Below are 25849 nucleotides of genomic sequence, written 5' to 3'. Positions count from 1 at the left end.
AGGGTTGTGAGTTCAATCCTTGAGGGGGCCACTTAGGGATCTGGGGCAAAAATTGGTCCTGCTAGTGAAGGCAGGGGGCTGGACTGGATGACTTTTCAAGGGCCCTTCCAGTTCCAGGAGATTGGTAGATATCACCTTGCTGGGCAGGGAAGCATGTGAACCTTCCCCATCACCAGTTTTGGTTCCCTTGCCCTGCCTGATTGAACGCAGGTGGAAACGACAGGGCAGATGCCTTGTCCCTGGGGAGACCAGAGCTCCCCATTTTATAGGGACAGGCCCAATTTTGGGGTCATTTTCTTATACAGGCTCCTATGACCCCCCCACCCCCAGGGCTGATTTTTCACCTTTGCTGTCTGCTCACCCCACCCCCAGGGCTGTGGCTGTGGGGGGTGCGTGGGGGTCACGTGGGGGCGCAGTGGGGGGTGCCTGGGGGGTTCAGGGGGGGCACAGTGGGAGGTGCATGGGGGGCACGTGGGGGGTGCAGTGGGGGGGCACATGGGGGCACATGGGGGTGCATGGGGGGCACATGGGGGTGCATGGGGGGCGCAGTGGGGGGCACAGTGGGGGGGTGCATGGGGGGCACAGTGGGGCAATTTTCCCCAGGCCCCACAGCCCCACTATTCTACAGGATTGCAACTTTTTAAGGAAGGGCCCCCGGAATTGCTTTGCCGCAGGCCCTGAGTCCTCTGGGGCCCTGCCCTCTCCTGACCCCTGCTCAGCCCCTGCCCCCACCCCTCTTTAGCCCCCTGTTCATAGCAGCTCCAGGCTGTGAGGGCAGGGAAAGGGCAGGGAGACCGGAAGTGGCTTCAGCCGCGGTGACTGCGCATGCTCCATGAACCCGGCACAGGGCATGCGCGTGAGCTCCGCCCCGGGACAGGCGCGCGCGGCAAACTTGTTTCGGGCCGGTAGGTCGGCTCGTGCCGCGGGCGCGTGGCGGGGTCTGGCCGGGGGCGGGGCTGCATAGGGCGCTGGGGTGCATGGGAAGCACGTGGGTGGTTGCACGTGGGGTTGCATGGGGCGCTGTGTGGCTGTGGGGAGGCATGGGGGCGCTGTGGGTGGTGTATGGGGCACGTGGGGTTGTATTGGGGGCACGTGGGGGTGCATGGAGGGTGGGGCGCTGTTGGACCCAGGGGTGCTGTGGGGTGCAGTGTGGAGGCGCTGTGGGTGGTGTATGGGGCACGTGGGGTGCATGGAGGTATGGGGGTGCTGTGTGGCTGGGGGTGTTATGGGGGTGCGCTGAGGGGGTGGTCTGGGGGTGCTGTTGGATCCGGGGTGTTCTGGATGGTGTAGGGACATGGGGGTGCAGTGGGGGTGTATGGAGGCGCTGTGGTTAGTGGGGGGGTGCTGTGGGGGGCACTGTTGGTGGTATATGGGGTGCTGTGTGGCTGCATAGGGGTGCAATGGGGACACTGTGGCTGTGGGTGATGTATGAGGGCGCTGTGTGGCTGTGGGAGGGCCTGGGGTGGAGGGTGTGTGGCTGTGTAGGGTGCTGTGGGTGGTGTATGGGGTGCTGGGGCGGTACAGTGGGGGCGCTTGTAGCTGGGGAGGGGCGCTGTGTCTGAGGGGGCACAGTGGGGGCACTGTGGCTGTGTAGCGGTGCTGTGGGTGATATATGGGGTGCTGGGAGGGTGCTGGGGGTGGAGGCGCTGGGGGCTGCGTGGCTGTGTAAGGGTGCTGTGGGTGATGTATGGGTGTGCTGTGGGGTGGGGTGCTGTGGGGCCTGTGTAGCTGGGGAGGGGCGCTGTGGGGGTGCTGTGTGTCTGTGGGGCGAGTGGGGCACTGTGGCTGTGTAGGGCGCTGTGGGTGATGTGGGGGCTGTGTGGCTGTGGGGGCTCGGTGGGGGCACTGTGGCTGTGGGTGATGTATGGGGCGCTGTGGGGCGCAGTGGGGGCACTGTGGCTGTGGGTGATGTATGGGGCGCTGTGGGCGCAGTGGGGCACTGTGGCTGTGGGTGATGTATGGGGCGCTGTGGGGCGCAGTGGGGCACTGTGGCTGTGGGTGATGTATGGGGCGCCGTGGGGGCTGTGTGGCTCTGCGCTGACCCCGTTCTCCCCCCCACCCCCCCAGGGCCGGCCATGGCGGTGCTGCACTACTACCAGCGTCCCGGGGCGGAGAGCGTCCCCGACTCCCTGCTGCGCTCGGCCCAGGCCGTGCTGGGGGGCGTCCGGGCCCTGCAGCGGGAGCTGTGCTACAACGTCAGCTGGACAGGTACCGGGGGGGGCACATGGCCGGGGGGGGCGAACAGCGAAGCTTTCTCGGAGCAGCTAGTCCTGGCACCCCCCAAGGGTGGGGCACGTCTGGCGAGCGGCCAGACTGGGTCACAGCGAAGGTCCGTCCGGCCCAGCGTCCTGTCTGCCGACAGCGGCCGGCGCCCGGTGTCCCGGGGGGAATGAACCGAGCCGGGAATCCCCCAGTGACCCAGCCCCTGTCGCCCCTTCCCAGCTGCTGGCACTCGGGTTTCGGGACGCCCAGAGCCGGGGGCCGCCTCCCTGCCCAGCCTGGCTGCTGGCGACAAGGAAATGGGACGGTGCCGTCCCACACGTGACACGCCTGCCAAGCTGCCTGGCAATTTCAGAGCCACCAGAATAAATTTACGGCCCCCAAATTAAAAATCACAGTAAGAGGATCAAAAACGTGCCACCGTGGCTAAACAGCAACGCAAAAGAAGTGGTTAGAGCCCAACAGGCGTCCGTCGAAACCCGCAAGGCAGATCCTGCGCGGGGCAATGGAAAGGGGAATAAACTCTGGCACGTCACGTGGACGGGTACAATCAGGGAGGCTAAACACATGCGAAGAGAAACGAGCAAAAGGCCCGAGGCAGATGGCCGGAGGGATTCTGCGCCTGGACTTCCCAAAAGCTTTTCCCAGCGTCCCTCACCAAAGGCTCTTAGCAAAGCCGGCGGTCACGGGGTACGTCACGGGATCCGCTCGTGGCTCGATAGCTGGGGAGAGGAGACACAGGGTGGGAAGAAACGGGCGGTTTTCAGGCTGGGGAGCGGAGCCCAAACACATCCTATGATCGAGCAATCGGGGAGGGGGGGATGTAACCCTGTATCCCCCCCCCCACACGTTTCACGTGCGAGACAGACCACAGGCTTCAGCGGCAGAGGTCGCCCTGGCTCTGTGGTGACACACGTAAGCCCCCGGCAATGGTACCAGCTCCGCTGGACGCCGGCGCCGTTCCTGTGACTTGGGGACGAACGAGTTACACTCCGGACGTTGCCAGTTACCAGCCTGCTCCTTGTACCTGCTGCTCTGCACAAACCGGTCTCCCGCCCGCCCCGCCTCGCCTTAGGAGGGGGCTGCTGGGTTCCCGCACCGTCTCTCCCGAATGTCTGTGCGTCGCCGGGCGTTCTTGCACCTCCGCCCGGGTCAGGCTTGTGCGCTCGGCTAGCCAGTGCCTAGTGTGCTGGTGTTTTGTCACGGCCCGGCCTACGCAGGTTCCCCACCTTCGGGTCGCACTGTTCGTCACACCCAGGGCTCCAGCGAGGCCGAAGCTGGGTGACGGAGCAGCCAACTGGCAGGTGAATGTCAGTGTTGATAAAAGCAACAAAGAATCCTGTGGCACCTTATAGACTAACAGACGTTTTGCAGCATGAGCTTTCGTGGGTGAATACCCACTTCTTCGGATGCAAGTAGTGGAAATTTCCATGGGCAGGTATATATATGCAAGCAAGAAGCAAGCTAGAGATAACGAGGTTAGTTCAATCAGGGAGGATGAGGCCCTGTTCTAGCAGTTGAGGTGTGAAAACCAAGGGAGGAGAAACTGGTTCTGTAGTTGGCAAGCCATTCACAGTCTTTGTTTAATCCTGAGCTGATGGTGTCAAATTTGCAGATGAACTGGAGCTCAGCAGTTTCTCTTTGAAGTCTGGTCCTGAAGTTTTTTTGCTGCAGGATGGCCACCTTAAGATCTGCTATTGTGTGGCCAGGGAGGTTGAAGTGTTCTCCTACAGGTTTTTGAATATTGCCATTCCTAATATCTGATTTGTGTCCATTTATCCTTTTCCTTAGAGACTGTCCAGTTTGGCCGATGTACATAGCAGAGGGGCATTGCTGGCATATGATGGCATATATTACATTGGTGGACATGGGTGAATGAACCGGTGATGGTGTGGCTGATCTGGTTAGGTCCTGTGATGGTGTTACTGGTGTAGATATGTGGGCAGAGTTGGCATCGAGGTTTGTTGCATGGATTGGTTCCTGAGCTAGAGTTACTATGGTGCGGTGTGCAGTTGCTGGTGAGAATATGCTTCAGGTTGGCAGGTTGTCTGTGGGCGAGGACTGGCCTGCCACCCAAGGCCTGTGAAAGTGTGGGATCATTCTCCAGGATGGGTTGTAGATCCCTGATGATGCGCTGGAGGGGTTTTAGCTGGGGACTGTATGTGATGGCCAGTGGAGTCCTGTTGGTTTCTTTCTTGGGTTTGTCTTGTAGTAGGAGGCTTCTGGGTACACGTCTGGCTCTGTTGATCCGTTTCCTTATTTCCTCGTGCGGGTACTGTCGTTTTGAGAATGTTTGGTGGAGATTTTGTAGGTGTTGGTCTCTGTCTGCGGGGTTAGAGCAGATACGGTTGTACCTCAGTGCTTGGCTGTAGACAATGGATCTTGTGGTGTGCCCGGGATGGAAGCTGGAGGCATGAAGGTAGGCATAGCGGTTGGTAGGTTTTCGGTATAGGGTGGTGTTAATGTGTCCATCAATTATTTGCACCGTAGTGTCTAGGAAGTGGACCTCCCGTGTAGATTGGTCCAGGCTGAGGTTGATGGTGGGGTGGAAGCTGTTGAAATCGTGGTGGAATTTTTCCAGAGTCTCTTTCCCATGGGTCCAGATGATGAAGATGTCATCAATGTAGCGTAGGTAGAGAAGGGGCGTGAGTGGACAGGAGCTGAGGAAGCGTTGTTCCAGGTCAGCCATAAAAATATTGGCATATTGTGGGGCCATGCGGGTGCCCATAGCGGTGCCACTGATCTGGAGATATATATTGTCATCAAATTTGAAATAGTTGTGTGTGAGGATAAAGGCACAGAGCTCAGCAACCAGTTGTGCTGTGGCATCATCAGGGATACTGTTCCTGACAGCTTGTATTCCATCAGCGTGTGGGATGTTGGTGTAGAGAGCCTCTACATCCATGGTGGCCAGGATGGTGTTTTCTGGAAGGTCACCAATGCATTGTAGTTTCCTCAGGAAATCAGTGGTGTCACGGAGATAGCTGGGAGTGCTGGTGGCATAGGGTCTCAGTAGAGAGTCCACATATCCAGACAGTCCTTCAGTGAGTGTTGATAAACACACTGGAAAACACAATCCCAGCTCTGCACACACAGTGACGGGGTCTGAATTCGCTCTTCCCACTCAAGAGAGATCTTGGCGTCACTGTGGATAGTTCTCTGAAAACATCGGCTCAATGCGGCCGTCAAAGAGTGAGCAGCACATTGGGAACCGCTAGGGAAGGGATCGAGAATAGGACAGAAAATATCATATTGCCCCTATAAATCCGTGGCACGGCCACACCTCGAATGCCACCTGCGGTTCTGGTCACCCCATCTTACAGAGAGATTAAAAACTGAGGCTTGGAAAAGGCCCCGAGAAGGGCCTCGCCGGCGATGACGGCTACGGGGCGAGGAGGGATTGAGAAGCCGGGGATTGGAGACGAGAGGGCTAAGGAGGGATACGATAGAGGGTTGTGAACCCGGGGGTGGCGCCCGGAGCCGTGTTATTAACCCATTCGCAGAACCCGAGAACCGGGGGCACCCACTGAAATGAAACCTGCCGCAGGAAGCATTTCTCCCCCCCCCCCCAGCCCCATTGCCTGCTGGGTAACACAGCCCCATTCCCCCCCCCGCAGGCGCGTCCCCCCCCAGCCCCCGGGAGACCGAGCTGCTGCACTGGCTCTTCGGCTGCCCCTTGGAATCCGGAGACGTGGCCACCGAGTCCTTCCTGCGCCCGGCGCCTACCGACCTGCTGATGGAGATCGGGCCGCGGTGCGTCCCGGGGCTCAGCGGGGCGCCGTGCTGGGGTGAATAGGGGCGCTGGGGGCAGGGAGCGGGCGGGGCAGCAGGGGCGCTCTCCCGGCAGACAGGGCTGGCTCTAGGGGGGCGCTAGGGGGTGCTGGGGGGCAGGGAGCGGGGCAGGGGGCTCAGCAGGGGGCGCTCTCCCCCGGCAGGCAGGGCTGCCCCAGGGCGGCGCTAGGGGGCGCTGTGGGGTGGGGGCTCATGGGGGGCGCTCTCCCCGGAAGCAGGGCCGCCCCAGGGGGGCGCCGTGGGGCAGGGTGGGAGGCCTAGGAGAGGGCGCCGTGGGGCGGGGGGAGGCAGCCGTGGGGCCCGGCACTGACCCCCCCTCCCCTGGCGCAGGCTGAGCGTCTCCACGGCGTTCAGCACCAACGTGGTGTCCGTGTGCCGGGCCGCGGGGCTGGCCGGCGTGGGGCGGGTCGAGCGCTCCCACCGCTACCTGCTGCAGGTGAGGGGGCGCGGGGGACCCCGGGGGGGTGGGAGATCCTGGGCCGCTGGCTGCCCCCCTCCCCGATGCCCAGATCTCCAGGGGGGGAGTGCGGGGGGGGGGGCTCGGTCTGTCTGTCTCCCCTTCCTGCCCCCGGGGTGGGGGGTCCATGTCCCCAGCCCCCCCCGCCTGCCCCCAGCGGGGAGGGGTGGGCGGTGGGTCCCCTTGCTCCCCTGGGTTGGGGGGTCCGTGTTCCCAGCCCCCCCTGCCTGCCCCCAGCGGGGAGGGGTGGGCGGTGGGTCCCCTTCCTGCCCCTGGGGTGGGGGGTCCGTGTTCCCAGCCCCCCCTGCCTGTCCCCAGCGGGGAGGGGTGGGCGGCTGTGGAGGGGTGGGCGGTGGGTCCCTTTCCTGCCCCTGGGGTGGGGGGTCCGTGTTCCCAGCCCCCTGCCTGTCCCCAGCGGGAGGGGTGGGCGGCTGTGGAGGGTGGGCGGTGGGTCCCTTTCCTGCCCCTGGGGTGGGGTCCAGTTCCCAGCCCCCGCCTGTCCCCAGCGGGAGGGGTGGGCGGCTGTGGAGGGTGGGCGGTGGGTCCCTTTCCTGCCCCTGGGGTGGGGGGTCCGTGTTCCCAGCCCCCTGCCTGTCCCCAGCGGGAGGTGGGCGGCTGTGGAGGGGTGGGCGGTGGGTCCCTTTCCTGCCCCTGGGGTGGGGGGTCCGTGTTCCCAGCCCCCCCCCCGCCTGTCCCCAGCGGGGAGGGGTGGGCGGGGGGTCCCCTTGCTCCCCTGGGGTGGGGGGTCCGTGTTCCCAGCCCCCCCCGCCTGTCCCCAGCGGGGAGGGGTGGGCGGGGGGGGCAGACAGCGCCCCGCTCTGACTCCCACCCGGCAGTGCGCCCAGCGCCCCACGCCCGCCCAGGAGGCCGCCCTGGAGGCGGCGCTCAGCGACCGGATGACGGAGCAGCGCTACCGGGAGCCGATCCGCAGCTTCGCCGTGGCCGCCCGCCCGGCCCCCACCTGGCACGTGGACGTGCTGGGGGGGGGCCGCCCCGCGCTGGAGAGAGCCAGCCAGGAGCTGGGTAGGGGGGGCAGGGCCTGCGTACGGGGGAGGGGTCTGGGGGCGCAGCACCAGGGCTACGGGGGGGGGTGTATCATGGGAGTCAGGCTGGGGTCTGAGGCCCGGCTTTAGGGGCTGGGTATGATGGGGGTGGGGAGCGCCGAGCGCTGCAGGGGTTGGGGCGTGTGGGGAGACGGGCACCCCGGGTACAGGGGGCTGGGTATGGCGGGGAGGGGCCGAGCGCACAGCAGGGTTGGGGGCGTGGGGAGACGGGCACTCTGGGGTGGACGCTGGGGCTCTGTGGGGCAGAGGCGCCCGGGTTGGGGGGGGCTGGGTACGGTGGGGGAGGGGCCGAGCGCGCTGCAGGGGTTGGGGCGTGGGGGGGGGAGAGGGGCACCCCGGGGTGGACGCTGGGGCTCCGCGAGGTGTATGATGGGTGGGGTGGGAGCTGTGGGTGACCCAATGTCCCCAGCAGCCTGGGTTCTCCCCCCCCGATGTCCTGGGGGGGGGGTTCTGCCCACCATGGCGAGTGCTGGGGGTCAAAGGTCTGTGCCCCCAGGCCTGGCCTTCGGCGCCTGGGACCTGGATTTCTACACCGAGCTCTTCAGGGGCTTCGGGCGCAACCCGACCAGCGTGGAGTGTTTCGACCTGGCCCAGTCCAACAGGTACCGCCCGGCCGGGCGGTGCCCCAGCCCCACTCCCGCCCCCGAGCCGGCCAGTCCCTGCCCCATTCCCGCCCCGAGCCGGTGCCCCCAGCCCCATTCCCGCCCCGCGCCGGCGCCCCAGCCCCATTCCCGCCCCGCGCCGGCGCCCCAGCCCCACTCCCGCCCCGAGCCGGCCAGTCCCTGCCCCATTCCCTGCCCCGGAGCCAGTGCCCCCAGCCCCATTCCCACCCCGAGCCGGTGCCCCAGCCCCATTCCCGCCCCGAGCCGGCCAGTCCCTGCCCCATTCCCGCCCCGAGCCGGCCAGTCCCTGCCCGTTCCCGCCCCCGGGCCGGTGCCCCCAGCCCCATTCCCGCCCCGAGCCGGCCAGTCCCTGCCCCATTCCCTGCCCCGAGCCGGTGCCCCCAGCCCCATTCCTGGCCCCGGCCAGTCCCTGCCCCATTCCCGCCCCGAGCCGGCCAGTCCCTGCCCCATTCCCTGCCCCCAGAGCCGGTGCCCCCTGCCCCATTCCCCGCCCCCCGGAGCCGGCCCGGCCCGGCCCCGTTCCCCCCCCCCCCGAGCCGGCGCCCCCCTGCCCCATTCCCGCACCCGAGCCAGCGCCCCCTGCCCCATTTCCTGTCCCCCGGAGCCGGCGCCCCCCTATTACCCGCCCCCCGGAGCCGGCCAGTCCCCGCCCTGGGGCTGGGGGGAGCCGGTGCCCCCCAGAGGGGACAGGCCCCCCCCCGTGTGCATGTCTCACCCCCCTCCCTGCCCCCCAGCGAGCACAGCCGACACTGGTTCTTCAAAGGGCGCCTCCTGGTGGACGGGGAGGAGGTGGCGGAGTCGCTGTTCGAGTCCATCATGCGCACCCAGGAGAGCAGCAACTCCAACAACGTCATCAAGTTCTCCGACAACAGCAGGTGCCTGCCTGGGACCCCCACCCGTGGGGCTGGGAGCAGGGCTCCAGCTGGCGGCCGGGGCTGGGGTGCTCTCCCCTCGCCCTCATGGGGCAGGGATGGGGTGGGGTTCGGTGGCTGGGATACTCTCCCCCCACCCCTATGGGGCAGGGATGGGGTGGGGCTCCGTGGCTGGGATCCCCGCGGGGCAGGGATGGCTGGGGGGCTCGGTGGCTGGGATCCCCGTGGGGCAGGGATGGCTGGGGGGCTCGGTGGCTGGGATCCCCATGGGGCAGGGATGGCTGGGGGGCTCCGTGGCTGGGATCCCCATGGGGCAGGGATGGCTGGGGGGCTCGGTGGCTGGGATCCCCGTGGGGCAGGGCTGGCGGGGGGGCTCGGTGGCTGGGATCCCGTGGGGCAGGGATGGCTGGGGGCTCGTGGCTGGGATCCCGTGGGGCAGGGATGGCTGGGGGCTCCGTGGCTGGGATCCCCTTGGGGCAGGGATGGCTGGGGGGCTCGGTGGCTGGGATCCCCTTGGGGCAGGGATGGCTGGGGGGCTCGTGGCTGGGATCCCCGTGGGGCAGGGATGGCTGGGGGGCTCGGTGGCTGGGATCCCGTGGGGCAGGGATGGCTGGGGGCTCGTGGCTGGGATCCCGTGGGGCAGGGATGGCTGGGGGCTCGGTGGCTGGGATCCCGTGGGGCAGGGATGGGCTGGGGGCTCGGTGGCTGGGGTGCTCTCCCCCCCGCCCCCATGGGGCAGGGATGGGGTGGGGCTCGGTGGCTGGGATCCCGTGGGGCAGGGATGGCTGGGGGCTCGGTGGCTGGGATCCCGTGGGGCAGGTTTGGCTGGGGGGCTCGTGGCTGGGATCCCCGTGGGGCAGGGATGGCTGGGGGGCTCGGTGGCTGGGATCCCCGTGGGGCAGGGATGGCTGGGGGGCTCGGTGGCTGGGATCCCGTGGGGCAGGGCTGGCTGGGGGGCTCGGTGGCTGGGATCCCGTGGGGCAGGGATGGCTGGGGGCTCGGTGGCTGGGATCCCGTGGGGCAGGGCTGGGGTGGGGCTCGGTGGCTGGGATCCCCTTGGGGCAGGGATGGCTGGGGGGCTCGTGGCTGGGATCCCCGTGGGGCAGGGATGGCTGGGGGGCTCGGTGGCTGGGATCCCCGTGGGGCAGGGATGGCTGGGGGGCTCGGTGGCTGGGATCCCCGTGGGGCAGGGATGGCTGGGGGGCTCCGTGGCTGGGATCCCCGTGGGGCAGGGATGGCGGGGGGGCGCGGGGCTGGGATCCCCGGGGGGCCGGGATGGCGGGGGGGCTCGGAGGCTGGGATCCCGTGGGGCAGGGATGGCTGGGGGGCTCGTGGCTGGGATCCCCGTGGGGCAGGGATGGCTGGGGGGCTCGGTGGCTGATGGCCGTGGCCGGTTCTCTGCCCCCCAGTGCCATCCAGGGCAGGGACGTGTGGTCCCTGTGGCCCCGCGACCCCTCCCGCCCCAGCCCCTTCGAGAAGAGACAGTCGACCCGGCACGTCATCTTCACTGCCGAGACCCACAACTTCCCCACGGGTCAGTGCGGGGGGCCGGGGACTAGCTGTGGGCCGGGTGCGGCCGGGGTTGTGTGGCCGGGGGACCCTGGGGAAATCTGGGCGGGGGAAGGGTGAGGGGATGTCTGTGGGGCAGGGGTGGGGGGGGTGGCCGGGGGGTGTGTGGCCGGGGACCCTGGGGAAATCCGGGCCGGGGGTGAGGGGATGTCCGTGGGGCAGGGGTCTGGGGGGGTGGTGGGGGGACCCTGGGGGAAATCCGGGCCGGGGGGGGTGAGGGGATGTCCGTGGGGCAGGGGTCTGGGGGTGGGTAGTGTGGCTGTGGGGCGGACGCCATGCGCTTTCCTGCTCCCCGTGCGCATGGCACTTGGGGGGGATGCTGTTTTGGGGGTACCCGGGAGGGGCGTCCGCTCACGCTCCCCCCCGGCTCCCCCCCAGGGGTGGCCCCCTTCAGCGGCGCCGCGACGGGGACGGGCGGGCGGATCCGGGACGTGCAGTGCACGGGGCGCGGGGCCCACGTCATCGCCGGCACGGCCGGGTACGGCTTCGGGAACCTGCACATCCCTGGTGAGAGCGGGGGGGCCCTGCCCCCCAGCCCAGCCCCCCCCACGCTGGGAGCAGGGCCCGGGACCCCCCATGCCCCCCCCCCCGGGCCCCTCTCTTTGCACCCCGACTTCTCCTGCCCGGAAACGCCTCCTGGAGCTGGCTCGGCCCCCCGCCCCCTTTCCTTGGCAGGCCGCAGAGCTCGGCCCCGACCCCTTATCCTGCCCTCCGCCCCTGTGCCAGGCCTGCCCCCGACCAGCCTGCCCCGAGGGCTGCGACCGGGGCGTGCCCGGGACCCTGCCGCGTGGCTCTGCCCCGGCGAACGCACCAGCCAGCGCCTGGCTTGCCACGCTCCCTGGCTCCCCGCCCCGGGGTCCCCTGGCTGCGGGGGGGTCTGTTTGCTGCCCCCCCCCGATCAATCTCCTCTGCTTGGGGGACAGGCTGGGTTTCTCCTCCCCACCTGCCAGCCCCGTGGGGCGCTGCCTGCTGGGCTCTCGCTCTGGCCCTGGTCCCCGGCCAGCCGACCGGCCGCCGTGGGGTGGGGCCCCCGGCACCCCCTGACCGTCTCTCCCTGCCCCCAGGCTACCCTCTGCCCTGGGAGGACCCGGCCTTGCCGTACCCCCAGAACTACGCCCACCCCCTGCAGGTGGCGCTCCGGGCCAGCGACGGCGCCTCGGACTACGGCAATAAATTCGGGGAGCCGGTCCTGGCCGGTGAGTGTTGGGGGGCCCATCCCGGCGGGCGGGGGTCTTCACGGGGTGGGCTCCCGAGTCGCCCCGTCGGCTGCGGGGTCCGGTCTGCCCGCCGGGGCGGGGGGCGGGGATGCGCCCGGCTCTGGGGTGGAGCGGGCGGGGCCCCGTGGGGAGGGGCGGAGGGGGTGTCTCTGCGCTAACCCCCCCGTCTCGGGCAGGGTTCGCCCGTTCCTTCGGCCAGCAGCTCCCCGACGGGCGGCGCCGCGAGTGGATCAAACCCATCATGTTCAGCGGGGGGATCGGCGCCATGGAGGCCAGTCACGTGCGCAAGGAGCCCCCCGAGCCCGGTGAGTGCCCCAAGCCCCCACCCCGGCCGCTCCCAGGAAACCCCTCTGCCTTCCCCATCCTGCAGTGCCCCCAACCCCACCCCGGCCGCTCCCCAGGAACCCCCTCTGCCTTCCCCCGCCCCACTGCCTAAGAACCGCCCTGCCCCCCCCGACCCCACGGTGACTGGCCCCAAGTCTCCCCCCCTTTGCAAGGGGCAGGGGGGCGAGGGAGGGGCAGCGCCCGCCGTGGGGCTGGGGGGGTCTGACTGTTCGCTCTCCCTCCAGGGATGCAGGAGGTGAAAGAGGGGGGCCCCGTGTACCGGATCGGAGTCGGGGGGAGCTCGGCCTCCTCCATCCAGGTGAGTGAGGGGGGGAGCTGGGGGGCAGGGACGGGGTTTCCTGTGGGGTCAGCCTCCACCCACTGCCTGTACTGCGCCCTACATCCCTAACCTGTCTCCCCTACCTCGCCCCGGGGCACCCCACCCCTCACTGCTCCCATTCAGCCCTGCCCCAAGTCAACCCCAGCGATAGCGCCCCTCCCAGTGGGGCCTGCCCCTCAGCCCCGGCCCTGTGTTACCCCCACCCTGCTACATCCCCAGTGGGGCCCACGCAGCCCTCCCCCCCACATGTCTGTAGTGGGGCCTGCCTGGCCTCATCCCTCCGTGACCCCCAGGATCCCCCCAACTCCCTGACGAAGCCCAAAGTCCTCTGTGCCCAGCGCTGCCTGGCCAGTGCCCCCCATGCTCCCCCCGGCCTGAGAGCAGGGGGCTGCTGGGGTGAGCCCCGTCCCCCCCACCCCCAGAAGCAGGGGGACGGCCCTGGCGAGCTGGATTTGGGGGGCTGCTGGGAGGATTAGGCTGGGGGGTGGGAGTGTAACAAGGTTTGTGTGGGGTGACCCCCCGTCTCCCCCCAGGTGCAGGGGGACAACGCCAGCGAGCTGGATTTCGGGGCGGTGCAGCGGGGGGACCCCGAGATGGAGCAGAAGATGAACCGGGTGCTGCGGGGCTGCGTGGAGAGAGGGGAGGCCAACCCCGTCTGCAGCCTGCACGACCAGGGGGCCGGGGGCAACGGTGAGGGGGGGGCAGGGCCGGGCCGGGGGTGGGGGGGCGTAGCGGGGGGGCCGGTGCCCCCGCCGTGGGTGACTCTTCCTGCCCCGCCCTCCAGGGAACGTGCTGAAGGAGCTGAGTGACCCAGCCGGGGCCGTGATCTACGCCAGCCGCTTCCAGGTGTGTGGGGACCCCCTGCCCCCCATGCCAGGGACTCCCAGGGGTGTGGGGACCCCCTGCCCCTCTCCCCCCCATGCCAGCTGCTCCCAGGGGTGTGGGGACCCCCTGCCCCCTCTCCCCCCGTGTCAGCTCCTCCCATGGGTGTGGGGACCCCCTGCCCCCCATGCCAGTGACTCCCAGGGGTGTGGGGACCCCCTGCCCCCCATGCCAGGGACCCCCAGGGGTGTGGGGACACCCTGCCCCCCATGCCAGGGACCCCCAGGTGTGTGGGGACCCCTGCCCCCATGCCAGGGACCCCAGGTGTGTGGGGACCCCTGCCCCCATGCCAGGGACTCCCAGGGTGTGGGGACACCCTGCCCCCCATGCCAGGGACCCCCAGGGGTGTGGGGACCCCCTGCCCCCCATGCCAGGGACCCCCAGGGGTGTGGGGACCCCCTGCCCCCCATGCCAGCCGCTTCCAGGGGTGTGGGGACCCCCTGCCCCCCATGCCAGGGACCCCCAGGGGTGTGGGGACCCCCTGCCCCCCATGCCAGCCGCCCCCACGGGTGTGGGGACCCCCTGCTCCCCATGCCAGCCGCCCCCAGGGGTGTGGGGACCCCCGGCCCCCCCGGCCAGGGACTCCCAGGGGTGTGGGGACCCCCTGCCTCCTCTCCCCCCGTGCCAGCTCCTCCCAGGGGTGTGGGGACCCCCTGCCCCCCATGCCAGGGACCCCCAGGGGTGTGGGGATCCCTTGCCCCCCATGCCAGGGACTCCCAGGGGTGTGGGGACCCCCTGCCCCCTCCCCCCCATGCCAGCCGCTTCCAGGGGTGTGGGGACCCCCTGCCCCCCATGCCAGCCGCTTCCAGGTGTGTGGGACCCCCTGCCCCCCATGCCAGGGACCCCCAGGGGTGTGGGGACCCTGCCCCCATGCCAGCCGCTTCCAGGGGTGTGGGGACCCCCTGCCCCCCATGCCAGCCGCTCCCAGGGGTGTGGGGACCCCCTGCCCCCTATGCCAGGGACTCCCAGGGGTGTGGGGACCCCCTGCCTCCCATGCCAGGGACTCCCAGGGGTGTGGGGACCCCCGGCCCCGCGCCCCATGCCAGGGACTCCCAGGGGTGTGGGGACCCCCTGCCCCCCATGCCAGCTGCTCCCATGGGTGTGGGGACCCCCTGCCCCTCGCCCCCCCCATGCCAGTGACTCCCAGGGGTGTGGGTCTGTCCCAGTTTCAGGGTAGCCGGGCGTGACCCCATGGCTAGGGGTGGGGCCGCAACCCCCCCCAATCTCCCAGGACTCTCCCCTTTCAGAGGCTGAGCCCAGCTGTAGCCCCCCCCGTCCCCAGTGTTGGGTTCTGGGGAGCTGTGGGGACTCGCCCCGTGGGGCTGGCTGCAGCCCCGCCCCAGCAGGGCTCCGGTGTGGGGCTCCAGGGCGTGTGGGACCCCGGATTTCCCCCCAGCCCCTGGCCCCACCCTGTCCGTCGCTCCTGAGTGTGTGGGACCCCCACATCCCTCCGGCCCCTCCTGGGGGTGTGGGACCCCGATCCAGCCCCCCAACCTGCCTGACCCCCGCGTGCCCCGCAGCTGGGGGACCCCACGCTGAGCGTGCTGGAGATCTGGGGGGCCGAGTACCAGGAGTCCAACGCCCTCCTGCTGCGCCCCCCCGACGCCGAGCTGCTGCAGCGCCTGGGCCGGCGCGAGCGCTGCCCCGTGGACGTCGTGGGCACCGTCACCGGGGACGGCCGGGTATGGGGGGGGCGCCGGGCGGGTTGGGGAGTCTGGGGCGGAGGGGCCTGGCTGGCACTGGTGGGGGTTGGGGAGTCTGGGGAGGGGGCCTGGCTGGCACTGGTGCGGGGTTGGGGAGTCAGGGGCGGGGGCCTGGCTGGCACTGGTGGGGGTTGGGGAGTCTGGGGAGGGGGCGGGGGCCTGGCTGGCACTGGTGCGGGGTTGGGGAGTCAGGGGCGGGGGCCTGGCTGGCACTGGGGCAGGGGTTGGGGCCCTGGGGAGGTGGGGCCAGGGCGCTTGTGGGGCAGGGGGCCGGGCTTGCATGGGCAGACAGGGCACGTGGGCTACTGGAGGGGGTCGGTTCTGGCTGGGCCTGATGGGGTTCGGGGGACAGGGCCTCTGGGCTCCGTGGGTGGGACTAATGGGAGAACCCCCCCCCGGCCGGGCCCTGCCCGTCTGGGTACTTGGGGGGCGGCCCCACGGCGCTGCCGGCCAGGGCGGCTGGCTCTGATGCGTCGCCGTGGGGCAGCAGCGTCCCTACGGGGCTGGGGGTGGGGCGCTAACCGCCAGGCCCCCTGGCCCCACCCCCAGCGCTCCGGGGCGTAGGCTGGGGGCTGTGACTCGTCACTGACCCCCCCCCCCCGGGTTCCCCCCCCAGATCGTGCTGGTGGACGACCTGGAGGCCCCGGTGACGGACGTGGGGCCGGGGAAGCCCAACGGGAAGAGGACGCCGGTCGACCTGCAGCTGGAGAGGGTGCTGGGCCGCATGCCACGGAAGGTACCGGGGGGGGGGGGGGCCTGGGGTCGGGCCCACAGATCCCCCCCCCACCTGCCCCCCACGGCGCCCCCTGCTGGGAGAGGCCGGGTCTGGAGCTCCCACGGCAGTGCCCCACCTGCCCCCACGGCGCCCCTGCTGGGAGGCCGGGCTGGAGCTCCCCACGGACAGTGCCCCCACCTGCCCCCACGGCGCCCCCTGCTGGGAGGGGCTGGGCTGGAGCTCCCCCCACGGCAGTGCCCCCACCTGCCCCCCACGGCGCCACCTGCTGGGAGAGGCCGGGGCTGGAGCTCCCCCCCCACCTGCCCCCCACGGCGCCACCTGCTGGGAGAGGCCGGGGCGGGAGCTCCCCCCATGGACAGTGCCCCCCCACCTGCCCCCCACAGCGCCCCCCCGCTGGGAGGGGCCGGGGCTGGAGCTCCCCCCACGGCCGTGCCCCCGCGTCCCCCGCTGGGAGGGGCCGGGCTGAGCTCCCACGGCAGTGCCCCTGCGCCCCGCTGGGAGGGGCCGGGGCTGGAGCTCCCCCTACGGCAGTGCCCCCCACCGGCCCCCCACCCCGCCCCCTGGTGGGAGGGGCCAGGGCTGGAGCTCCCCCCACGGCAGTGCCCCCACCTGCCCCCCACGGTGCCCCTGCTGGGAGGGGCCGGGGCTGGAGCTCCCACGGCAGTGCCCCCGGCCCCCCCGCTGGTTTAACTCACGACTGTCCCGTCTTTTCTCCAGGAATTTGTCCTGTCCCGCCAGAGCCCCGCCCTGCGCCCCCTGCGCCTGCCCCCCGGGCTGAGTGTGGGGGACGCCCTGGAGCGGGTCCTGCGGCTGCCGGCCGTGGCCAGCAAACGCTACCTGACCAATAAGGTACCTGCCCCCGCCCCTGCCCCCCCCCCCCCCCCGGAGGGGGGAGGGCCGCGTGCCCCCGGGGTGGCAGCACCCCGGACCCTGTCAGGCGGGGACACAGCAGGGTCCCAGCCTAGGGCAGAGCCTCGTTAGCACCGAAATCAGGGGCGTCCAGCCAAGTCCAGCTTGGGGGAGGGGAGCCCAGAGCCAGGGGTGGTCCCCCCCACCCCCCCGTGCGCCCCGAGACTGACCCCTTCCAGCTGCCCGGCCCGTAGCTCCTCCTCCGGCAAGAGTCACCCGGTCGCACCCCCCTCCGGGCTCTCAGGTTCCCAGGGGGCGGCCACGGCATCCCCGAAAAGTCACCTGGCCCCTGGTGCGGCGCGCAGGGAAACTGAGGCACGCCCGGCGTCCATGCAGAACAGCGCGACAAGGGAGGATCCCCCCTGCCTCCCATCCGGCCCCTCCCCGACCCCGTGTCTCTGCCGTCGTCCCGGGGGGGGGTAGTGCCCCCCACCCCCCCCAGGAGGGGTCCGGCCGCCCTGAGCCGTCTCCCTGTGGCCCCTGTGGCAGGTGGACCGGTCGGTGACGGGGCTGGTGGCCCAGCAGCAGTGCGTGGGGCCCCTGCACACCCCCCTGGCCGACGTGGCCGTGGTGGCCCTGTCCCCCTTCGAGAGGGTGGGGGCGGCCACGGCCCTCGGGGAGCAGCCGCTCAAGGGGCTGGTGGACCCGGCCGCGGGGGCCCGGCTGGCCGTGGGGGAGGCGCTCACCAACCTGGTCTTCGCCCGCGTCACCGACCTGCGGGTGAGTCGCCCTGTGGGCCGGGCGGGGGGGCTGCTGGGGAGGTTGGGGGCTGGGGGAGTCTGCTTGGGGAGGGGCTGGGCTGGGTCTGACACTTCCCCCCATGGCTAATCCTCCTGTGCCCCCCCAGGACGTGACATGCAGCGGGAACTGGAGGTGGGGGGCATGGGGCTGGGGTTGGGGGGCCGGGCGGGGGGGGGCTATGGGGCCGGGCGGGGGGCTGGGGGGCTGGACAGACCCCGTGGCTAACCCCCCCCGCCCCCCAGGACGGGAAGTGCAGCGGGACCGGGAGGTGGGGCGATGGGGCTGGGGCTGTGGGGCCGGGCGGGGGCTATGGGGCAGGACGGGGCTGGGGCTGGACAGACCCGTGGCTAACCCCCGCCCCAGGACATGAAGTGCAGCGGGAACTGGAAGTGGGGCCATGGGGCTGGGGCCGGGCGGGGGCTATGGGGCAGTGCGGGGCTGGGGCTGACGGGACCCCGTGGCTAACTGCCCGCCCCCAGGACGTGAAGTGCAGCGGGAACTGGAGGTGGGGCCTTGGGGCTGGGGCTGGGGGGCCGGGCGGGGGGCTGGGGGGCTGGACAGACCCCGTGGCTGACCCCCCCCCACCCCCCAGGACGTGAAGTGCAGCGGGAACTGGAGGTGGGGGCCATGGAGCTGGGGCTGGGGGGCTGGGGCTGGACGGGACCCCGCCCCCAGGACGTGAAGTGCAGCAGGAACTGGGGCTGGGGCTGTGGGGCCGGGCGGGGCTGGGGCCGGGCGGGGCTGGGGGCTGTACAGACCCCGTGGCTAACCCCGCCCCAGGACGTGAAGTGCAGCGGGAACTGGATGTGGGCGGCCAGGCAGGCGGGCGAGGGGGCGGCGCTGGTGGACGCCTGTGGGGCCATGTGCCAGGTCATGGCCCAGCTGGGGGTCGCCGTGGACGGGGGCAAGGACTCGCTCAGCATGGCGGCCCGCGTGGGCCCGGACGTCGTCGTGGCGCCCGGTGAGTGTGGGGTGGGCCCCCTCCCCCCCCTCGGCCCGTGGCGGCCACGCGACCTCTCCACGCTCAGCGTGTGTCCGTGGGGAAACTGAGGCACCCTGCCCGCTGCCTCATCTCCCACAAACCCCCTCTGGTGGGGGGGGTGCGCCCCACGCCCGTCCCCAGAGCTACGCCCCCCACTGCAGCCAGGCCTCACGCCCCCCATCTGCCCCCCAACCGGCCCCCGATTCTTCCCCTGCAGGCGCCCTGGCTTTCCTGCCCCCGGAGCCCCCCAGCCTGCCTCCTTCCCGTCCCCACTGACCCCGTCCCTTCTCCCCACAGGGACACTGGTCGTCTCCGCCTACGCCGTGTGTCCGGACATCACGGCCACCGTCACACCCGACCTCAAGTGCCCCGACGGCCAAGGTGAGGGGCAGGGGGGCGGGGCAGGGGCCTGTTCCCTCTGGGGGGCGCCGGCTCCCCCCCCGGCCCCAGGGCGGGGACTGGCCGGCTCAGGGGGGCGGGGAGTGGGGCAGGGACGGGCTGGCTCCGGGGCGGGGGGGGGGACGGGCTGGTTCACGGGGACCCCGGCGTCCGGCTCTCCCGTCTCTCTCGCCCTGCAGGGGCCCTGCTGTACGTGGGGCTGGGCCCCGAACGGCACCGGCTGGGGGGCAGCGCCCTGGCTCAGTGCTACTCCCAGCTGGGCGATCGCTGCCCCGACCTGGAGAGCCCGGGGGCCCTGGCGGCCGCCTTCCGCCTCACCCAGCGGCTGCTGCAAGGTGGGTGTCCCTGCTGGGGGCACGGGCCCTGCTCTCGGGGGAGGGTGCTGGGGTGCCCCTGGGGCGGGGAGCGGGAGGGCTGGGGTGCCCCTGGGGCAGGGGAGGGGCTGGGGTGGAGTGAAGCTGGCATGGGAGCCGCTGGGGGGGTACTTGGGGGTGGGCGTCCCCAGGGTCTGAGGGGGTGCAGTGAAGCTGGGGGGGGCTGGGGGGGAGGTGGGGGGGGTCCCCAGGGTCTGAGGGGGCGCAGTGAAGCTGGGGGGTAGATGGGGGTCCCCAGGGTCTGAGGGGGCAGTGAAGCTGGGGGTAGTTGGGGCGCCCCAGGGTCAGAGGGGCTGGGGATCTGGGGGCTGGGGTCCTGTCCCACCCGGTGCTGCCCCCCCAGAGTCGGTGCTGAGTGCGGGGCACGACGTGAGCGACGGGGGGCTGGTGACCTGCCTGCTGGAAATGGCCTTCGCCGGGAACTGCGGGCTGCAGGCCGAGCTGGTGGCCCCCGGAGCCAGCGGTGAGTGGGGGGCCCTGCCCCGAACCCCCCAGCCTGGGGGTAGCTGGGGGGCCTCGCCCTGAACCCCCGTCCTGAGCCCCCCAGCCCGGCGGGAAATGGAAACCCCACTGCAACCCGCCTCCCCGAATCCCCCCCGAACCCAAACCCCCATCGTAACCCCCCTCCCCGAATCCCCACCCTGAACCCAAACCCCCATTGCATCCCGCCTCCCGAATCCCCTGAGCCCCAGCCCGGCGGGGAATGGAAACCCCCATTGCAACCCCCCTCCCCGAATCCCCCCCAAACCCAAACCCCCATCGCAACCCCCTCCCCAAATCCCCCAAACCCAAACCCCATCGCAACCTCCTCCCAAACCCCAGACCCAAACCCCATCGCAACCCCTCCCGAATCCCCACCCTGAACCCAAACCCCATCGCATCCCGCCTCCCGAATCCCCCTGAGCCCCCAGCCCGGCGGGAATGGAAACCCCACTGCAACCCCCTCCCGAATCCCCACCCTGAACCCAAACCCCATCGCAACCCCTCCCGAATCCCCAACCCAAACCCCATCGCAACCCACCTCCCGAATCCCCTGAACGCAAACCCCATCGCATCCCGCCTCCCGAATCCCCTGAGCCCCCAGCCCGGCGGGGAATGGAAACCCCACTGCAACCCGCCTCCCGAATCCCCCGAACCCAAACCCCATCGCAACCTCCCAAACCCCTGAGCCCCCAGCCCAGCGGGAATGGAAACCCCACTGCAACCCCCTCCCCAATACCCACCCTGAACCCAAACCCCATCGCAACCTCCCGAATCCCCGCTCTGAACCCAAACCCCCACTGCAACCTCCCGAATCCCCACCCTGAACCCAAACCCCCCTGCAACCCGCCTCCCGAATCCCCGAACCCAACCCCATCACAACCTCCCGAATCCCCAACCCAACCCCCATCGCAACCCCTCCCGAATCCCGCCTGAACCCAAACCCCATCGCAACCTCCCCAAACCCCTGAGCCCCCAGCCCGGCGGGAATGGAAACCCCACTGCAAACCTCTCCCAAATCCCTGCCCCGAACCCAAACCCCATCGCAACCTCCCGAGCCCCCAGCCCGGCAGGGAATGGAAACCCCACTGCAACCTGCCTCCCGAATCCCTCAACCCAAACCCCATCGCAACCTCCCCAAATCCCCCGAGCCCCCAGCCCGGCAGGGAATGGAAACCCCACTGCAACCTGCCTCCCGAATCCCCGAGCCCAAACCCCCATCAGTAACCCCCTCCCGAATCCCCACCCTGAGCCCCCAGCCCGGCGGGGAATGGGGGGCGCTGTCCCATAACCCCTCCCCAAACCCCTGTCCTGAGCCCCCCCAGAGGTGAGAGCCGGGACCCCTCCCCCACACGGCCAACCTCACACGAGCCCCCCCCCCCCTCCCCCCAGCCCGGGAGGTGCTGTTTGCCGAGGAGCTGGGCCTGGTGCTGGAGGTGCCCAGCGCGGCGGCGGGAGACGTCTGCAGACGGTACGAGGAGGCCGGAGTGCGGTGCCTGCCCATCGGGCACACGGGCCCCCTGGGCCCGCAGGCCATGGTGAGTGGGGCTGCGGGTCGGGAGTGAGGGGCACCGGCAGAGCCGGGGGGAGCCCGGGGGGCTGCGGGTCGGGAGTGAGAGGCACCCCCGAGCTGGGGGGGGCAGGGGCTGCGGGTCGGGAGTGAGGGGCACCGGCAGAGCTGGGGGAGCCCGGGGGGCTGCGGGTCGGGAGTGAGGGGCACCCCAGAGCTGGGGCAGGGGCGGCGGGTGGGGAGGGAGGGGCACCGGCCGCGCTGGGGGGCGCCCGGGGGGCTGCGGGTCGGGAGTGAGGGGCACCGGCAGAGCTGGGGGGAGCCCGGGGGGCTGCGGGTCGGGAGTGAGGGGCACCGGCAGAGCTGGGGGGAGCCCAGGGGGCCTGCAGGTCAGGAGTGAGGGGCACCGGCAGGGCTGGGGGGGGCTGCGGGTCGGGAGTGAGGGGCACCGGCAGAGCTGGGGGGAGCCCCGGGGGCTGCGGGTCGGGAGTGAGAGGCACCGGCAGAGCTGGGGGGAGCCCGGGGGGCTGCGGGTCGGGAGTGAGGGACACCGGCAGAGCTGGGGGAGCCCGGGGGGCTGCGGGTCGGGAGTGAGGGCCACCGGCAGAGCTGGGGGAAGCCCCGGGCGCTGCGGGTCGGGAGTGAGGGGCACCGGCAGAGCTGGGGGAGCCTGGGGGGCTGCGGGTTGGGAGTGAGGGGCACCGGCAGAGCTGGGGAGCCCGGGGCTGTGGGCCGGGAGGGCGGGGCCCCGGCAGAGCTGGGGTTCCCCGGGGGGCTGCGGCTCGGGAGTGAGGGGCACCGGCAGAGCCGGGGGGACCCCGGAGGGCTGCGGGTTGGGAGTGAGGGGCACCGGCAGAGCTGGGGGAGCCCGGGGGGCTGCGGGTCGGGAGTGAGGGGCACCGGCAGAGCTGGGGGACCCCAGGGGGCTGCGGGTCGGGAGTGAGGGGCACCGGCAGAGCTGGGGGGGGGGGAAGGGGCTGCGGGTCGGGAGTGAGGGGCACCGGCCGACGCCCCTGCGTGCCCCCCAGGTGCGGCTGCGGGTGAACGGGCAGGAGGAGCTGGCGCGCCCCGTGGGGGAGCTCCGGGCCCTCTGGGAGGCCACGAGTTTCCAGCTGGAGCGGCTGCAGGCGTCACCCCACTGCGTGGAGCAGGAGGAGAGGGGGCTGGCGCGGCGCGTGGGCCCCACCTTCACCCTGACCTTCGACCCTGCGGTCAAGCCCCCGCTGCTGCGCCAGCTGGGTGAGGGCCGGGGCCCCTGGGGGGGGGGCGGGGGCGTCCCCGGGTCCCGGCGGGGGGTTGGGGTCTGGGGAGGCGCCCCGGTCCCGGCGGGGTTGGGGTCTGGGGGAGGGGCGTCCCAGGTCCCGGTGGGGAGTTGGGGTCTGGGGAGGGGCAGCCCCAGGTCCCAGCGGGGAGGGGTCTCTCCCGGGGCACGAACCCAGCCGACTCGGTCTCTAACCCCCCCCCTTTGCCCCCAGCCCAGCCCGGCCCGCGCGTGGCCGTCCTGCGGGAGGAGGGCAGCAACGGGGACCGCGCGATGGTGGCAGCGTTCGTCCTGGCCGGGTTCCAGGTGAGACCCCCCCCCCACCCCGAACCCGGGAGTCCTGCCCCCCCCTCCCCCACCGCCGCTCTAACCACTAGCCCCCGCTCCCCTCTCCCCCCAGGCCTGGGACGTGACCCTGCAGGACCGGTGCGCGGGGGAGGTGACTCTGGAGTCCTTCAGGGGCCTGGTCTTCGTGGGGGGCTTCAGCTCCGCGGACGTCCTGGGATCTGCCAAAGGTGAGACCCTGCCCCGAGCCGGCGTGTCCCCCAGCTGGTGTGTCCCCCTCGTCCCCTGAGCTGGTGTGTCCCCGAGCCAGGTTGTCCCCTCATCCCCTGAACCAGTGTGTCCCCAGCATCCTCGCCCCTGAGCCGGTGTCCCCCAAGCTCTGAGCCAGCCCGTCGCTGCCCTCGGAGGCTGGGTGGGAGCCGGTGGCCCCAGAAGGAAAAGGCCCCGGGCCCCATCCCCCCCCCAGTGACTGACCTCCCCCCCCGTGTCCCTCCCTGGCTCCAGGCTGGGCAGCTTCGGTGACCTTCAACCCCCGGGCCCGGGCCGAGTTCGAGGCGTTTCGCCGGCGCAGGGACACGTTCAGCCTGGGCGTCTGCAACGGCTGCCAGCTGATGGCGCTGCTGGGCTGGGTGGGGGGCGAGAGCCCCCGGAGCGACGCCGCGGGTGAGTGGGGCTGGGGGCTTGGGGGAGTGTCGCGGGGGGGTTGGGAGAGCAGAGGGGGGTCTGGGGGTATCGGCTGGGGGGGGTTTCCAGGGCAGGGCTCACTCTCCGTCCGTCTCTCCGCAGAGGGGGCCGCCCGCCCCGGGGTGCTGCTGGCCCCCAACGACTCGGGCCGGTTCGAGTCGCGTTTCGTGGCGGTGGCCGTCGAGGAGAGCTCGGCCGTGATGCTGCGGGGCATGGCCGGCTCCACCCTGGGCATCTGGGTGGCACATGGAGAAGGTAACGGCTCTGCCAGGGCTGGGGGCGGCTGGCTCCACCCCTGGATACACACACCCCGCGCCCCACCCCAGAGCTGGCCGCATCTCAGCGCCGGGCGAGGGATCCCGGTATACACAGCCCCCTGCGCCTCACCCCAGAGCTGGCTGCATCTCAGCGCCAGGCTAGGGGTCCCCGTATACACAGCCCCCGTGCCCCACCCCAGAGCTGGCTGCATCTCAGCACCGGGCGAGGGGTCCCCGTATGCACAGCCCCCCGCGCCCCCCCCAGAGCTGGCTGCATCTCAGCACCGGGCGAGGGGTCCCCGTATCCACAGCCCCCTGCGCCTCACCCCAGAGCTGGCTGCATCTCAGCTCCCGGCGAGGGGTCCCCGTATGCACAGCCCCCCGGGCCCCCCCCAGAGCTGGCTGCATCTCAGCACCAGGCGAGGGGTCCCCGTATGCACAGCCCCCTGCGCCTCAACCCAGAGCTGGCTGCATCTCAGCACCGGGCGAGGGGTCCCCATATACACAGCCTCTGTGTCCCACCCCAGAGCTGGCCCCATCTCAGCACTGGGCGAGGGGTCCCCATATACACAGCCCCCGCGCCCCACCCCAGAGCTGGCCGCATCTCAGCGCCGGGCGAGGAATCTGTGAATACACAGCCCCCGCGCCCCACCCCAGAGCTGGCTGCATCTCAGCACCGGGCGAGGGGTCCCCGTATACACAGCCCCCCGCACCCCACCCCAGAGGTGGCTGCATCTCAGCACCGGGCGAGGGGTCCCCGTATACACAGCCCCCGCGTCCCACCCCAGAGCTGGCTGCATCTCAGCGCCGGGCTCCCGTATACACAGCCCCCGCGCCCCACTCTATTTCACAAATATGATGGGCCTGTACCGCGCGGGGGGCTCTGCCCGTCTCACCCCCTCCTTTCCCCCGCCCCAGGTCGCATGCGGTTCCGCTCCCCCGAGGCCACATTGGGATATGGAGGCAGTGGCCTGTGGGGGGGGCTCTGCCCGGCTCACCCCCTCTTTCCCCCGCCCCAGGTCGCATGCGGTTCCGCTCCCCCAAGGCCACATTGGGATATGGAGGCAGTGGCCTGTGTAGGGGGGTCTGCCCGTGGGGGGCTCTGCCCGGCTCACCCCCTCTTTCCCCCGCCCCAGGTCGCATGCGGTTCCGCTCCCCCGAGGTGCTGGCTGCCGTGACCTCGGGGCACCTGGCCCCACTGCGCTACGTGGACGACCAGGGCCAGCCCACCCAGCAGTACCCCCTGAACCCCAACGGCTCCCCGCTGGGCGTCGCCGCGCTCTGCTCGCCCGACGGCCGCCACCTGGCCATGATGCCGCACCCCGAGCGCTGCGTCCTGCCCTGGCAGTGGGCCTGGATGCCGCCCGCCTGGCGCCAAACCATGGAGGTCTCGCCCTGGCTGCGCCTCTTCCAGAACGCCTGCGAGTGGTGCCTGCGCCAGCCCTGCGACGGCGCCGCCCGGGGCAGCCAGCCGAGGGCTCTCGGGGCGGGGGAACCGCAGAGCAAACGGGGCCGAGCAGCCCCGGACGCTGGGGATTGTTCCAATACTTCGATTTAGCAACCGGCACGAACCAGCCTCTGTGTTACCTCCCTGCTCCCTTAGAGTCCAAACCCGCAGCTCCCTTCAGTGCCCGGCCCCCGGCCAGACACACGCGGCAGAGACGACGACGGTTCCTGAACATCTGATCTCATCATACAAAAGAAAAGGTTCTTCCAATCCCAAAGGGTCAGCCACACACCCAGGTCCAGGTATAACTTAGATCTCACCCCAAATACCCGCTACAGCCAATTCTGAGTAACTCAGCTAAGATTTATTAAGAACGAAAAGCGAGAGCGTGTTGGTTAAAAGATCAATCTACAGCCAGACGTGAATTCAATTCTCGAGGTTCAGACACAGCAGAGATGAGCTTGTAGTTGCCAAAAGTCCTTTTAGAAATAGTCCAGAGGTTCCAGTCCCAGGTCCGTATTCAGGGCGGCTCCCGCCAGTGACTGGGGATCTCAGTCCTTGGGGCTTAAGGTTTCCCCTGTTGAAACCCAAAGCAGATCGGAGATGAAGCAGGATCGTGTCCCAGGTTCTTATACGTTTCCAGCAGCCTCTCCGCCGGCTTAACTCCTTCTCCCAACCAGCCTGGGGAATTTATCCATTAAACATTTCAGATCCAGGTGCC

General features: G+C 70.7%; 1 protein-coding gene across 1 annotated transcript; it reads left to right on the top strand.

Moving 5' to 3' along the window:
* Positions 1 to 832: 832 nt before the first annotated feature.
* PFAS (phosphoribosylformylglycinamidine synthase) lies at positions 833 to 25367 on the top strand. The gene is made up of 29 exons (XM_039499588.1): positions 833 to 905; positions 2068 to 2208; positions 5838 to 5973; positions 6343 to 6448; positions 7306 to 7492; positions 8030 to 8135; positions 8891 to 9031; positions 10438 to 10562; positions 10976 to 11104; positions 11662 to 11793; positions 11991 to 12119; positions 12384 to 12457; positions 13012 to 13168; positions 13263 to 13324; positions 14881 to 15042; positions 15680 to 15799; positions 16517 to 16648; positions 17198 to 17428; positions 18230 to 18410; positions 18729 to 18812; positions 19010 to 19165; positions 19548 to 19667; positions 21077 to 21222; positions 22223 to 22433; positions 22670 to 22761; positions 22856 to 22970; positions 23245 to 23403; positions 23527 to 23679; positions 24818 to 25367. The coding sequence occupies exons 1-29, from the start codon at positions 833 to 835 to the stop codon at positions 25237 to 25239; spliced, it is 4182 nt and encodes a 1393-aa protein (XP_039355522.1). The 3' UTR covers positions 25240 to 25367.
* Positions 25368 to 25849: the final 482 nt, after the last annotated feature.

The sequence above is a fragment of the Mauremys reevesii genome, linkage group 14 (genome assembly GCF_016161935.1).
Source record: "Mauremys reevesii isolate NIE-2019 linkage group 14, ASM1616193v1, whole genome shotgun sequence".
In the NCBI taxonomy this organism is placed as follows: Eukaryota; Metazoa; Chordata; order Testudines; family Geoemydidae; genus Mauremys; species Mauremys reevesii.
The sequence above is the reverse complement of the archived record's forward strand: the minus strand, read 5'-3'. Positions and strand labels throughout refer to the sequence as shown.